This window comes from Argiope bruennichi, chromosome X1, assembly GCF_947563725.1.
Source record: "Argiope bruennichi chromosome X1, qqArgBrue1.1, whole genome shotgun sequence".
Classification (NCBI taxonomy): domain Eukaryota; kingdom Metazoa; phylum Arthropoda; class Arachnida; order Araneae; family Araneidae; genus Argiope; species Argiope bruennichi.
Window position 1 is genome coordinate 130,676,603 of NC_079162.1, and position 16,542 is coordinate 130,693,144.

Consider the following 16,542-nt stretch of genomic DNA (forward strand, 5'->3'; position numbering starts at 1 on the left):
TATAGAATCCTTGAAATCATTCGAAACAGCATTTCATGGTAATTGGGGTTATTCACAGTTAGTGTTTGCAAGTCATTGCTTGGTCATTGGTATCAGTGATTTCTTGACTTCAGTGACTTCGCATTGAACAATATCAGTGTCCCATGAAGATAATTTCTAATTGCTTATGCCATGATTTTTATTGGCATTTACTTTTTTGCCGCCATGTATTGGTAAAATACAGAAGTAAAGTAAAAAATTTTTAAAAATAACATTTTTTTATTTTAATATTTTCTGAAAATGCTTTACTCTAATAAATAAATGATTTCGAGAAAATATCTGAATTCAAACTTTACCACAAATAAATAAATAAAGTCAATCACACTTCATATAAATTAACGATTTTTAATGTGTTTTATTATTGCGATTGACATCAGTAATATTTAACTCATTTTATGCATTATACATATGTGTGTGTGTAACATTATTTTGTTTGCAGCAGACGGCAGGTTTGACGAGACGTTGTATTTTTAATTTCGTTTTATTCTCTCTCTACCACCATCCAGGAAAGCATAATTTATTTACAAGAAGGCGCAGCGGGGCACAAAAGCAGAAGTCAGAAAGTAAGGGCGAAAGGGGAGAAACAAATGATCACTAGAATTATATAACATGGGATTTCAAGCCACGTGCCGATGGAGTATATGTTTTGACCCTTGACAAGGGCAAAGAAAGTATCACTTTCATTTGATACGTAGTACTGATGGCGCATTATTTTTACAAAGAAATTAATTAAACCAAAAGTGGAATTGGATCACGAAATAAGAGAACACTTCACTTTGGGCCAAATTAAGACAAAACCCTGGAAATCAATTTGGTTTAAATTAAGAGTTTAAAATATCATTACAATTCCCCCCCACCACCACAATACGTGGAAATGCATTAAGGCCCTCGACACACAGCCATACCTTACAGTGGTGTTCAAGCAAGAAATATTAAAAGTATATTGCCGAGTAAGTTTAATTTAAAAGTATATTGAAAGTGACACCTGTTTCCCTTACCTTCACATTAATAGAGAAATCATTTTGAACAAGATTATTTAGAACATAAAAAAGATAAAGTGATATCTGTGAAAATATTAGACAAATTTAAATATTCAACAACACCAAAATAATAATATTAAAATGTATAATATCAAAAATGGTTTTCTGCAGAAACTCAGTTTATTGTCTCTGACTTTGTAAGATTGTCTCCCTTTGGTGAGGAATGTTTCTAAAGAATACTTGCACACAGTGTCCTTTAATAGTAGAAGGCTCACCAAAATCATCAAATGGGATAGAAAATCATGGAATAATAAATTGAACTTACATTCATGTATTTGAAATAAATCATTTGGAAATGATAATAATTGCAAAATTCAAAAATATCAAATGAAAAACTTGGAACTAAAAGTAATAAATTCAAAATTCAAAGATCTCAAACAAAACACTTGTGAATGAATGTAAAAACACAAGACTCAAAATACTCATATGATTAATCTTTAGGAAATATATAAAAATATTTGGTAACTGAAGAAAAAAAAAACATTTGTATTTTGTAAAAAACAAGTATTTGGACACATTGATAATAGAGGGTAGCTTAATAACTGTCAGGGGTGTAACAATTTCCCCTGAGGTATTTCCTTCCCTTGTCTAATTATCATGTGCCATTAATTATTAAGTATATAAGGATTTTGGTATGTTACTTTTTTCGTTCACAAGATCTGAATGCATAATTTTTAAATAATAGATTTGAAAAAATTTAAAAACACAATATTTTATAATAGAAAAATGCAATTTAAAATAAAATCAAAAGTTTAGAATATAAATCTTGAATTTAATCCGTTGAGTCAGCTGATGGTGGCTTTTTTTTTTTAAACACTAATAACTTTTTTGATGAATCATGGTACAGGCTGGAACTTCTTGGAAGATTAACAGCACAAATACAAGGGAAAATTTTCAGCACTGATTAACTGGAACTTCTCTGTGATGACCAGGGGCACACAAACACAAGGGTATTGAGCCGGAGCGTCGGATGAAATCAACGGTTAAGGCAGGAGTCATCATTCGTAGAATTTCAGCGACGTGGTCGGATCTGAAGACGCTATACCACGGGAGGTAACCCGACAAGGAAGCGGCCGAGCAGCACGGAACCATCTTCAGATTACGGGGAATCAAGGAGCAGTACCGTTAACATCAAATTGCCTCTCATTTCGGGGATTTAATTCTTTTCATTCATTTGAACATTTTTTTTTTTCACAGGAAACTATCCTTGCCGACTAAATAATATGTAATGTTATTTTGGTTGAAGCAGAATGCAGGTTCGAAGACGTTGAAGAGACATGTTATATTTTTAAATTAATTTTAATATCCATTTCGCGAAAGCATAATTATTTACAAGCAGAGACGCGGACAAGTTACGTCCGCCACACCTCGACACAAAAGCAGAAGTAAGAAAGAAGGCGAAAAGGACCGAAACAAATGATCACTAGTCTTATATAACATGGGATTTCCGGCCACGTGCCAATTCAATACACGTAGTGTCCTTTGACACCTTTTCAAGGACACCGAAGGGATCACTTTCTCTTGATACGAAGAGTGATGACGCAGTACTTTTTACACAATTTCAGTTGAATTAATTAAACCGAAAGTGGTATTGGATCAAGAAATAAGTGAATGAAATTACTATGGGCTAAATTAAGATAAAGCTTTGGAAATTAATATAATAAATAATATATATATAAAAGAGCTTAAAATATCATTACACGCACGCACACACACACACACACACACACACACACACACACACACACACACACACACACACACACACACACACACACACACATATATATATACATAACTAATTTTATGTACTATGCGAGTTGTATAATAGACTCAGCTTGATTTAATGAATAAACAAGACATACATAGTAGCATTTTTACTAATGCCGCTATAATAAGTCTTTATTTTTAAATTGTATATCTGAACCGTTAAGCAACAGAAGACAGATTTTTTCGAAAATTATATAAATAAAATCAAATTCATGTGGACCTCTACTATATTACATTGTTAAAGGGAAAAACAAAGGAAGGAGGATACTTTTGCGAATTATGGTTTTTAAAACCCTTTATGGTTTTGTCGAACAGTATTTTGAAATTATAGGTTTATTTATAAATATGAAAGTATTAAGGTTATTACATATAATCATTATTTATATTATCGAAATAATATATTAACTTTAGCGTTAAGTTCTTTAAACTCCTAAAACGATATAGTTTTAAGGGCCACAAACACCGCAATTTGCTATGCCAAACTTATACAAGATACAAATTTGTAAAAAAAAAAATTCTATGAAACACAGCTAAGAAAATTACAATAGAAAATTTTTTTAAAAAAATGTAGCATTTATTTTAAAATTTAACATTGATAAATTGAAGATACTTTTATTTTGCAAATAAATCTAATAATTAATGAGATTTTATGATTTTTTAAAAATATAATCGATGTTTGTGTATCTTATTAAAAGTTTCTATGAAAAAATAAAATTAAGTTACAATAAAAATAACATATAGACATTACCCACGGGAATATAGTTAACTGACACTCAAAAGACAGGTTACAACCCTTTTTCATCATTTCCTTTATTTTCAAAAATTTAGTTTTTATTCGTTTTTTTAGATACTAAAATTTAGCATAAACGGCAATTTTTAAAAAAATTTATAGCAAATGTATGAATTATTATATTTGAATCTACAAAACCAATAATTTCATTTCTTTTTTATGTACCTCTAAAATAATTTTTAACATAAGATAAATAACCAAGGAATAAAAATAATTAATTAAAAACGTTATTGAAAAATAGCATTTTTTTTCACATTAGAATTAAAAATGCCTTAAACGAAAAAATTTATTTATAGAAAAAAAAAAGACAAGAATCAGTTAAAATAAATAATTTTAATGCGAATATTTTAAATTTTTTCCCCTAAGGAGTAATCTACATTACATTGAAAACGAAAACACTTTTCCTTATCACACTGCCAACCATAGTACTGATGATGTATAAAAATCACTGTTACATATCTTATTCCAATATTTGGATTTTCTGTTATACATTTTAAAAAAGTATTCTCATTCAGATGAATTTCTATGCATCATTCAAGAAGTATTTAAAAATCTATGATGAGGACTCAACCATAATTCCTGCCAGTGTTGCTGTTGCGAAGATCCAGAATTCATATTTTTTTGTTTGGCGTAGGGAGAGTTGGAGTAGACGGTTATAGTGTTTTCATCCTTTTCTTTATACACTTCATATTGATCTTGTGAAAAGCTCATATTGCTTGGGATAAAGAGAAGAGATAGTGCGATATCGATGATCGCACACATATTTGGCGAGAAGTGTTCTCGTCGGCAAGTTTTCTGGATGTAATTTTCAAACGTTAACTGCCCAATTTAATTTCTCTGAAAAATGTCTGACTTTTCCCTGATATCCCTAATTTCCGGATCAATCATCACCTTAAATTTCCTTTTCTTATGCTATCAAATTTAGTTGGTTATGATTTGATCTCTCTAATCATTCGGTCTAATAATACATTCAACAGTATAAGCACATAACATAAAAAAAAAATATGGATTTCTGGAATTTAGTTTTAGATGATTCTACATCTAGAATATCATCCATTTTAATACAAACAAAAAATATATTCTAAAATTAATAGAAGGATTATCTAATCGAAATCCAAGATTTTTTAATGAACATACCGGTGCTGTTGTAAGATCTTTGCTGTAAGTGCCTTCATCAGGATCATCTTCAATCATTGCGGGCCAGCTGTAAAGTTTAAAGTATATTGATCATAGCTCTCAGATTTTCAACAACTAATTTGTTTCACAATGAAAAATAGAGGCTTTATGATAAATTCTTAGTGGCTGTACCAAAAGTCTATTCTATCGTCAAATTTTCATTTTACACTTCACCTTATAAATAATAAAAGCATAAAAAGAGAAATTCTAACGATGTCATTTAATTAGTAACTATAACATCGCAACCATAACCCATACAGAAGCAGATTCTAGCAGGATTTCATGAAATCCAATTTAATCTCCTTCTCGTAGACGAAATCATGCGGAAGTTTTAAAATACTGAAGCAAACAATATACACATCTACTCAAAAAAGAAACAACAAACGAGATACACATGCAAAACGGTGAATTAAAACACACAATTTACATACGAGACAGAAGTTGCATCGCCGAATGGAAATGGGTAACCAAAATTAGCATAAAACGCATTTCACAATAACCAGTAACACCTTAAAAAATGGGTTTACCGGATGTATGCTTCAGTTCGCAAGCAGCGATAATTCCTCAAAATCAGATATAGTAAAAATAGTTAAAGCGGAAAACATCAGTAGAAGAACAATTTGCAAGATCAGATGCGTTGGTGGGCGGGCGGTATGTTGTAAGCTGGTGCAAGACAATCTGCTGTTGCCAGAGAGCTGAATGTTCCTCGTTGTGAAATCCATAGACTGTGGAACCATTATCAAAGGGATCAAAACCCCAGAAGAAGACCTATTGCAATGTATCTGACGCCGAAGGGCACTAACAGCGTGACAGCTGGTATCGCAGTTCCCAGCTGCAGCAGGAAAGCCTATGTTCCGCCAAATTGTATCGCTTAAACTGCATGAAGGCGGACTGTTAGCACGGCGACCTGTTGTTTGAATGCCTTTGTTTTCAGAGCGCGGTTGCTTTGCGCCCACGTCCTCTTTAAGGATGAACCTCGATTTAACATCCAGAACAATTCTCAAAGGACAAATATATGGCGGGAGTTAGGGACACACTATCGAACTCCAAACATTGTCGATTCTTATGTTCCGTCACAGTTGTCCGATACTGCGAAGAAATCCTACAACCTACTGTGCGCCTTTTTATAGCTGCAATAGATACTGACGCGATATTTATGGACGATAATGTTCGCCTGCATAGAGCCACAACTGAAGCGGAATTATTTAGAGTGAAAAAATTCCATAAATGGCGTGGACTGCTAGATCACCGGAGCCGACTTCCATAGAGTATATGTGTAACACGTTGAGAAGATGGATTGCAGGCAGCAGTGTGCAGCCGGGCATCCTCCATGAACTCCAACAAGCGTTGCCACTGTCAAGGATGCACTTCAGCTAAAGTATCATATTCGTTATTAGCGTTGTGTTCCCATTGTACATTTTTCCTATAAATTGAAGCTGTAATATATACATTTTCGTATCAATAAATATTGTTTGATATGTTATCCAGTAATGCCACACTTACCTCGAGTACAGCTTTCACGCATAGCTATTAAATAGTTTTTGTTTTATTCCAAGCTTTACATATGTTCCTTATTTTTTGAGCTGGAGTGTATTGTTTTTATAAATGACTTCTCTTGTGCTTCAAAAAACCAAAATGATGTTTAACAGGAAGAAATATTAAATATTGTTTTAAGAATATTTTTAAACAATGCCATTAAATTTATTTTGTGATTAATATCCACAAACCCGATTTTTTTTCCCTTGCTAAAGTAGTATCAAGAGAAAAGTCCTGGAAGTACGAAAGAAATGCAGGATAATATTATGCAAACAGAGATAATTCAGTTAGCACATTAGTAACCTAAAATCACTATCCTTTTCTGCAAGAATATCAAATTTTACCAGAAATATTTCAAATATCACTTTTTGGAAACGATTGCACATTGTTCATATTAGCAAAATTTTTTTAAAGTGAGAAATGATTTTAAATAAAGAATTTTTCCGACAACTCTTAAAGAAAAATATTTTAAAAGTTACTGAATGATTATTGCTTTAATTGTCTTAAAATAAGGCCGACTTTATAGAACTAAATACAAGCTTCAGAAAAAGGCAATACTTATATTTATTTTAATTGTCCAAAATGAAGAAAAATTAGGACTAATGAAACCCATCACAATTCAAAGATTCATAATCCCCCTTCTTCAAGTACCACCTACAAACTCGTGCTATCCGCAATATGTCAGCCTTCTTTATAAATTTATTTTGGAAAAAGAAAATATAAATTACTATGGGTATCCGAAGACCTTCGCCCATACGAGGGTCCCTGGTTTGTACTTCTGCTCCAAACAACACGCTCCAGTGCTGTTCTCATGATCTAAAAGAAAAAAAAATATAATCATAATTAGGAACCTTCAATACAGCAGGAAATATAGCATAGACATGTTTGAAAGCATCTGCAACTAAAATTAATGAAATTATATAATCACTTTTCATTTATAAACTTTGGAGGGATTGAAAAAGGAAAAGAAAGTTGCCGAAAGAAAAGATTTTGGCATTTTTGAAGGAAAAATAGATCATAAATAAGCACATAGAAAATGCAATTTACAAAATTACATTAATGTTCGAGCAATCGAAAGGCTTTTACAAGAAATAATAATATAGTAAACAGTTCACAGAAAATTAACAATTATATGATTAAACAACATATATATATATTGTTAGCCGATTAAAAGTGTTCATCAGAAAGTGCGATGCAAATTTAAAAGTACATTGCAAGTTTCTATTATGATAATGAATATCTCGTACAATAATAACGGTATAATAGATGCATGAAGTAAATTTTAATTTCAAAATCCAATGAATAAAAGCAATTTCAGTTTCTAGCAGAGCCACAATGAATTAAAAATGCTACCTAGTTAAGGCATAGCGTTAAAGCCAAAATGATCAAGTTCAAACGTACGTTAATTGTATTACTGATGTAAGAAACATTTCCACAATCATGCCACAGTTATCTCGAATTGCTTTTCTCGTGTCATATTTTACTAACCTCTTCGCATACCATAATGTGTCTAGCATTAGCGTCGAATTATTGAATTTTTAGTTTTGAATCTGAATTTAAATGAAAGTAGTCTTAAAATTGCAAAGATCAGTTGGGAAATTGTCAATATTTTAAGTGCTTCTTATATTGTAAGAAATAAAAGGACAAATATCTCAAATGAGGCGGCTCTTCTAATTATTTAGTTAAGCAGATCAAATGTTTCAGATATAACTTTATAAACTTAGCAGGTGCAGTTTTTCTGCGTCTGTTAACTTACCGGTTTTTGAATGATGGTTGGCAGTCAAAAGAATAATAAATCGATAGCAAGACTTCCATCGAAAACAAAAATTATCTAGAGTATTGAGAACGGTTACCTAGTCAAAATTAAGAAACAAAAGAAAGAAAAATTAAGAAGTTCTTAGATGTGGAAACTTCTACCAAACTTTTCCTTTCACCGCAGTATATCTCCCACACCTAACACCGATTAGATTCGCAGTCATTTGAATGAATGGATATGCGCAGATGTACTATATCACAATGCAAGGTAATATGAAACAAAAATAGTGAGCTCATGAGATTTGATGCAATGTTTAGTTCCCATGAAGAAATGTCTTGACTAATAGTAAAATCTAATAATTAGATTCAGCAGCAGGGACATTTGGCCTTCGATTATAGTTTTAGTATTTGCTTTTTCTATATTCCAAGTCATTTTCGATGAAATTTATTTTTGTCTCAACTCCGTACAAATCTGGAGCTAATTTGGAAGCGCTATCAGTCGGCCACCTCGGTTTCCAGTTAACTCTTCTTTTAAGTTTTGAGTGAGGAAAAAATAAATAAACCGCAAGTAACGCAAGAAGTGAAGACTAACACAATTTAAAGATAAATATGAAGAAATCTGTAATTTTTTAAAATTATCCCCACTTTTTAAATGCTCTGTTTTAAATCTAACCTGTCTGCATATGTTTCTTAATTTTTTTTTCTACTAGCAATAGAAAAGAGAATTTGAATCCCCGCAAAACATTATCAAGAAGTTTAATCTTACCGGGATAGAAGAATCCAGTAATAATAAAAGAATGCGTGCATTAGTTCCTCTCATAACTGGTTGGAACTTTCATAAATATATATGAAAAAATTAAAAAAAAAAAAAAAAACAAAAAAAAAACGTGAAAAATCGCCCATTACTTGGCGGGATTTCTAAAATTTCCTGGCAGAATGGACATGACAATTCTAATAGACAAGATGCGAAAGCAAGCCGAATGTTGGCACGCCTTGTCTCCCACCAAAAACAACAAATGCAACACTCTTTCATACATCATTCTAATACAATTATCTTTCCCAAGACAAGTAATACGGCACAAAAGCCTTTCTGCATACACAGCATTCTTCAACACGCATTCATTCACATTTTCAACAATACTAATAGCATCGTAGATCATTATGAGTACATATTAGTTTTATATTATATAAGTAAAAGAAATTCACCTGAGAAAATGTTATCCACTACCGTCAAAAAGTGAAAGGATTAAATGCAACAATCATAGGATTTGAAGTAACATTCACTTCTATTTACGACAATCGAAACTAAACACGTGCCGAGATTTAAAACGTGCTGAGCCGGGGCCTCCGAGAAAGCAATAAAATCGTTTCATATTTTGGATTATTTTCATCGCTGCGCCCCGACTAAGCTTGGGCCGAAATGCTCTCTGCTGAACTCGGATAACACAACTAGCGTACTTATGAATCTTAGAGGTAGCGCCAAATAAATGGGCGAACATTTCTTTACATTACCCCCCCCCCAAAAAAAAAAAATTCTACGAATTTTGAGCTAAGAAGCAAAAATATGGTTCTTCAAATTGTGAGCGAGCGCTTACCTGATATATTCTAATTCTTCCACTGAACCAAGCAGAGAGTAGAATGTATTCTGATGTGGGAGTATTTAGAGGCGGGTTCTATTGCGAGTAATCGGTCTAACAGATAAAATATCTGCCCTGGATTCGGAGGAAGATACTCATGCTACAAATTAATAGAATTGCAGGTTTTGGATATGGAATTTATGGCAATGCAATTGAAGGGTACGAATTCTTTCTGAACAATATGCATATGTAATTTCTAAAAATATTACAATAGCTTGAATAAAAAGTTATTTCATTTTATTATATATTTCATTTTAATTTTTTAAAATTTAAAACCATTGCATTAAGCAAATCTAGAAATGTATCCTTTTATAAATTAAAAATTTATGTATGCACAAGAAAATTTAAATTTTTAAATTAAATATTTAAATAAAACTTACCCTGTTTGATTCCCATCATCTGAAATAAAAAAAAAATCAAATTAGTACAATAAAAATATCACTACTATCTAATGGTAGAAGGATTTTTTTAAATGATTCAAGCACTTTATATGAATAAATGGATGGATTCAAGGAAAAGTTAAGATTTAAGAAAGCAGAATGATTAAATTTTAAAAGTCTATTACTTTATACGCATTTTACAACATTTACATAATTTACCTCGCTTGTTCAACTTAAAGTCGAAAATATATATGATATTATTCTTCTGATCCATGATAGAATCATTTCAACTTGCAGAATTCATAAAATTATCACATAAAAATTGCCAAAAGATAATTTCTAAAAATAAAAAATTAATTCCAAATATATCTTTTAAGACAGAAAAATTTTACCACATCCAAAATCCGATATATTATTTCAACATATTATTAGCATAAGGAATTTTGAAAGCAATACATACAGCATTTACGTTCTTAACATTACCATAAATATCTGAAGCAAACCAAAAAAAGATATTATTAAGAGGATTGGAGATTTTAATAAAACTGATGTGTAATGTGACATTCTGACTGCCGCTCTTTTTGTTTTACTCACAGGAGCAATAATAAGACATCTTTAAAAGAATATTACAAAACATTATAACAGCAACTGTATAATATATTTATAATATTTTTGATATTATTAATACATTAATCAAGAACACAACCATTTCAAAATGCATTCAGAAAATATATAAATAGATTTATATATCAAGCTATACTTGGAATCGAAGCTTTTCATGTTTTTTGTTGTTGCAGCTCTGAATAATTAGAATTTCAGGACAAAGGAGAAAAGAAAATTCAGCATTCTTCAAAACACGACTCAACAGATTACAATAAGATTTTTTAATGCGATACATAAACTTGACAGCCTCTTCCAATCTAATATTTATATAGCATTCCAATTAAAACTTTATTTTCCTGTTGTATTATACTCCAGTAAAAATGATTAAGAAATAAATCAGCCTGTAAAGGGAAGACTTCTTTTATGTCTTCTTGCTTTTATCTAAATAGTTAAATATCCAAAAACAGAAAGATGGTGTTTTTATTTATAAATTTTGAATTTTATTCAAATTTTTCTTCGTTTGAGCCTGAGCTTCTCTGCTACCTGCATCTGCAGGAGCTCAGTGTACCAGATTCAAGTAGAAAAAAAATTTATTATTGGAATTGATGATAAAAGATTAAAAAGTAAAATTTTAAAATATCAAGAAATATTAATTAAGATCTCAGAAAAAGTCAAAGAAGAAATTGTGTAGTCATCAAATAATTTGAAACGGAGAACCTTTCAAATTTTCATGCTACACAATTCCATGAGTAAGAAAAGTACATTTTTGAAATTATGTCTGTCCATCTGAATATAATAACCAATCTGAATTATGTGTATAAAATTTGGTACATCATATTTCAAATTTCTAGTTTCCTAACAAATTTTGAAAGAAATCGTTGAGAGAATGTTGTCTGTCTGAATAAATGTCGACACAAATAAATACAAAATAGAGTTAAATCGATAAATATCAGTACATGGATATAGCATCAAAACTGTAGATTATCAAATTTAGACCACCCATCAATGGTTTGCCTATCTGTACTTTCTTGTGCAAGAAATTTTCGAAATGCATGTAGGCCTTTGCAGCTAAAACTTGTGATGGAATGTAACTAATTTTCATTTATAAACTTAGGAAGATATGATAGATCAAAAATACACAAAAAACATAATATTCAAAATTTCATTAATGTGCCAATAATCAAAATGCATACACGGGAATGAAAAATATAGTATTGTACTTGCAGAAACTAACTAATTAATCACATCAGGGTTATTATACTCATCGTCAACAGTTTCAATTCAATCTGCTGATCTTCCGTATATATGTCATTAGGATAAAAATCTTTTCTTGGATAATATTTTCAATATAAAAATTTTGAATAAAACATACAAGTCAAGACAAAAGAATTTTAAACAATATACCATTTATCGTCTAAAATTCTTATTGTCTACTTTTAAATAAGATTAAAATATAAATTGAATCACAAATTTAAAAAAAATTAAGGACTAATTTTTATTGTAAGTTAATCATTTCTTATATTAGCCCTACAAATTTTGTTCACAAATATAAAAATAGTATAAAAGTTGTCTCCATTTAAGCAATTACTTAAGCTAGCTTTTAAACATTGGTAAATCACTACTTTAAAATAAACAACAGTAATGTCAACAGGCATAATGAAATTAAAAAAAAAAAAAAAAATACTGGTAGAGACAGTACAAAAAAAAAATAACTTGTAATTTTCTAATCAAATGAATAATTAATGAATAATGAATCAATTGAATATTTTATAAATGAATACTTTGAAAAGTTGACAAGATGAATACTTTTTCATATCTCATATAATAAGAGTGCAAAATTTGGCTGATTTTGATAGTTGTTTCAAAGGAGATGCGAGACATGCTCATATACATATATAACCAGAAAGAATTTTATTGGTATTAAGATTATATCAGCTTCCAATACTATTTGCATAAAATTTAACTTCCTATGCTGTTTTTAATCTGCATGTGAAATTTGACTTATTATTTTTAAAGTTTTAGTTATCAAAGTCTCCAAATTAGGAATTAATTTACGAATAACCTGTACATTTTTCTCGATTTTCAAGCCAGTGCAAATGTTTAGGCTTTTATGTACACTTGTCTTAAATGTATCCATTTCAATTAAATTTCCATTACAAAAGCTTCCCTTTAAGACAAAAATATCACAAGTAAAAATTTTAATCTTGAGATTGGATTGTGTGTTATATTACACTTTAATAAATAATGAAATTTCATTTGAATCTGTGCAATAGTATATAAAATCAAGAATTCATAAGTTATCTTTTTTTTAATACTTCGATTGCAGACACTTTTACAAAATTAATACTAAAAAGCAAACTTTTATACCAAACCTTTATAAATTAATAAAAATTTACTTTGGCATATTTCTTCAACTCCAGAAGTTAAAAACCAGATTACTTTCATGGATTGAATCAATATTTTAAATAAAATTAGAATTGGTATTATTCTTAGTGAATCAAAAAAGTTAAAAGATTTTGTACCCCTAGTGGATACAAATGATTACAGTTTAATGGATACACAATTAACAGTTTCAAATTCTTTCAATAAAATTCCCTACATGAAACAGTACCTTTTCAAAGAGCACGAGTTATTTCGTTTCACAAAAAAAAAAAAAAAAAAATGGATTAAGTTCTTGCGTAAGTGTTACATTATGCAAAAACAATCTGCAGAAGTTAATAAAAAAAAAACATTTTTATGTACAACTTGAAAACACAAGCACAACAAACAGCTTCATAATATCATACCAAAACCTTCTCAATGAATCTGGGTTTGTTTCAAAGAATACAAATTTTACTTGGTTACTGAAAACTATAAAAAAGCTTTGGGTTCTTACGTAAATTCGATCGTATAATGGTAGCCATATGATCATATAATTAAAACATTTATAATTAATATGCTAGTCATGGGATATATATGTAAATGAAACTTGTCATATGAATGATTCTAGAATATTCATAAATGATATTTTGATAAAACAAAATTTTATTATTTATATTCCTAGCATTTGTAACACTAAGTTAATAAAAATTTCAAATGAAATAAACAGTCTCCATATTATAAATTTCAATTTGACTAACCAATATCATAGACTTCAGTATAAAAAAACTTGGGGGTACTTACCGCTTTAGAAGTATTGATTGTCTGAATGCAGAATGATGAGAAAATACGTACAGAAAATGTGAAAATGAAATATGAAGAGAAAATAAAGAATGAATTGAAGATACGAAGAAAACAATTGCGTATCATCATGTTTAAGATTAGCGTGCGATCCGCCGAAGATTTCGAGACGCACTGAGAGTTACAAAAGAGATAAATCAATACTGCAGTGCAGATGTCTGCCGAAGAGACGCTCAAGGAGAACGAACAGTCCATTATAATCGTAGGTGGGGAGAGAGAAAAAGCCGCAACTACACGCGTGGCATAGTTAGAAGCATGCAGTTGTTTCAAACGTCATATCATAAGCGTGCGAAAAAATATTTATTGGTTTGACGGGGGTTACGGATTAAACTTACTACGTTGCAGTCTTATAAAAGATTTTTTTACACTTAAAAAGCTAAATTTAAAAAACCCAAAGATTTGGGGAGGGGAAACTATTATAATTATAAAAGATTTTTTAATACTTGAAAAAAGAATAAGATTTGAGAGAAGTGAAAATCAATATTTTTTTATATGTAGAAAGAAGGGGGCGGTGGATCAATATTTTATGTATAGAATCAATCAGAGTTACAACTTACAGAGATGAGAATCAGGTTTTCAAAATTTTTTATGAATACATACTCATTTTTCATTGAAATGAAGTTAAATTCAAACGAGGTAAATTTAAAGTAGAGGCATAGAGTTAATGAAATATAAAAATATATATGGGCCATGAAATAATTTTAGATATGGAGAGAGAAAGCGAAAGAGATTAAGATTTTAAAAAAAATGGCATACCCAGAGCTTGCATTATTAAATAAAGACTGCTCGAAATTCCCATATCCAGTAATTATTTATGGAAGGGGGATAATCTCATCCTTCCCCCAACACTACATCTCTGCAAATGAATGTAGTGCATGTTATTTATTTTGCCAATAAATGGAATGTGGGAAGGAATGTATATAATAGGCAGTACATACAACTGAATTTTGCTTTTTCATTTAGTTTTGATAAATTGGAGTGAATAATATTTATTGGAATTATATCAAGTGACCTTTAATGTTTTATGGAAAATATGAGCTTAACACCTTACATAAATAGAACATCGTATATCATGGCATTACTTGTATTTTATCAGATGCATATTATTGGATATCACTCATAAATCCGTGAATGTATCAAGTAGGTGTTTTCACTTTTTAAATAAAAAATAAATGTCTAAGGTTAATTAAATTAGTATTTTTTTAAACTATTTTTGTTCTATTTTCAAGTTTAAAAGATTCTATATGACATAAGTGCTTTAAATGAATATTATATTAGTGATAATATTTAATTTATCCCCATGTTATATTTTATTTTATATCTACCACATATTATCATATGTGTATTAATTACTTATCTTTAAAATCTTGCAGCGGCCAAACAGGCGATAAAATGACTGTTTGTTTCGCCAACTGGCGATAAGCATCAATCATACCTTTGGAGATGAACTTTGCTCTCCAACGGATACGAGTGATTCACTTCCTGCCTTCACCAGATGGCTTAGAACTTCTGTCTCGTGGTGGTCGATGGAATTACGGTCAATGTATCATGATATATATTTGTTAATTTAATTTCTAATTAAAATTTATTTTTGTTATTTAAATGGCTGGCAGTTTTTATTAAGTAAAAATGTTTAATACTTTAATTTAAAGTAAATTTGGCAATGCGTGTTAAACCACGCACCAAACTGGTGACCTGCTACTTTCGTTTTTTACTTTTCTAAAATTTGCGAAGTCCAGCCTCAAAATTTTAAAATATGCTCAAATCAGATTTTGGTGATTGAGCTCTTCAATTACTTTTCGTAATGGATTATTTTGGATTATTGTGCCTAGAAGTAATGCATCACGGACCAGGTATGTGCTCAAATTTTCTGTTCATTTCTCTGTGATTGGTCAATATTTTATTTCCCCATTATTTTGGCGAAGAAATCGTATTATTTATATTCAGTATTATTTTTCGTGTTATTTTTCATATTCGAAGTATTAATTTCTTATTACTTTCGTTTTGGCTACCATGTTTATTATTATGATTCTTAACTTCCAAATTTTTTTTAAAAACACGTGTATTTAAATAATCATAAATTTTTCTGATATTCGTAAATATTGTAAAATTATTAGTTTTCCACTACGAGAAACCAAAAATGCTTAATTCTGAAAACGAAACTATCAATGCTGAAGCTCCGACAGAGTCGCAGGTGTCCCATCTTTCGGTGAAAATACCACCGCTGTGGAGGAACAATATAAAATTATGGTTCATTCAAGTGGAAAGCAATTTCGCTCTAGCTAAAATAACCAATGATCTTACAAAATACAATCATTTGATTGCAACTATTGATCCGGAAACTTTATCAGCGGTTGCTGATACTTTACTCGCACCCCCCGACACCAACAAATATGATGCATTAAAGGCTCGACATATAGCCGAATTTTCCGCTTCGGAAAATGAACAAATCCGTCGACTGCTTTCGGAACTACATTTAGGCGCCGATAAACCATCGCAGTTACTTCGAAAGATGCGCGAACTCGGTGGTGGCACAGGCATAAAAGACGATTTTCTCAAAACTTTATGGCTGCAAAGACTACCGTCAGAAATGCAGG

The 16,542-nt window shown here is 30.4% G+C and overlaps 1 protein-coding gene across 2 annotated transcripts in view; it reads right to left on the reverse strand.

The window, feature by feature from the left end:
- The window catches only part of LOC129958463 (zinc finger CW-type PWWP domain protein 1-like), a 29,050-nt gene extending 14,944 nt beyond the window's left edge, over window positions 1-14,106 (reverse strand). For both annotated transcript variants that reach the window (XM_056070957.1, XM_056070956.1), the window contains exons 1-4: window positions 13,889-14,106; window positions 10,124-10,142; window positions 7,080-7,167; window positions 4,777-4,843 (exon numbers count right to left, since the gene is read on the reverse strand). In XM_056070957.1, the coding sequence (XP_055926932.1) occupies window positions 4,777-4,843; window positions 7,080-7,167; window positions 10,124-10,142; window positions 13,889-14,017 (303 nt within the window). In that variant the 5' untranslated portion in view covers window positions 14,018-14,106. The remainder of the gene's footprint in view (window positions 1-4,776; window positions 4,844-7,079; window positions 7,168-10,123; window positions 10,143-13,888) is intronic.
- Window positions 14,107-16,542: the final 2,436 nt, after the last annotated feature.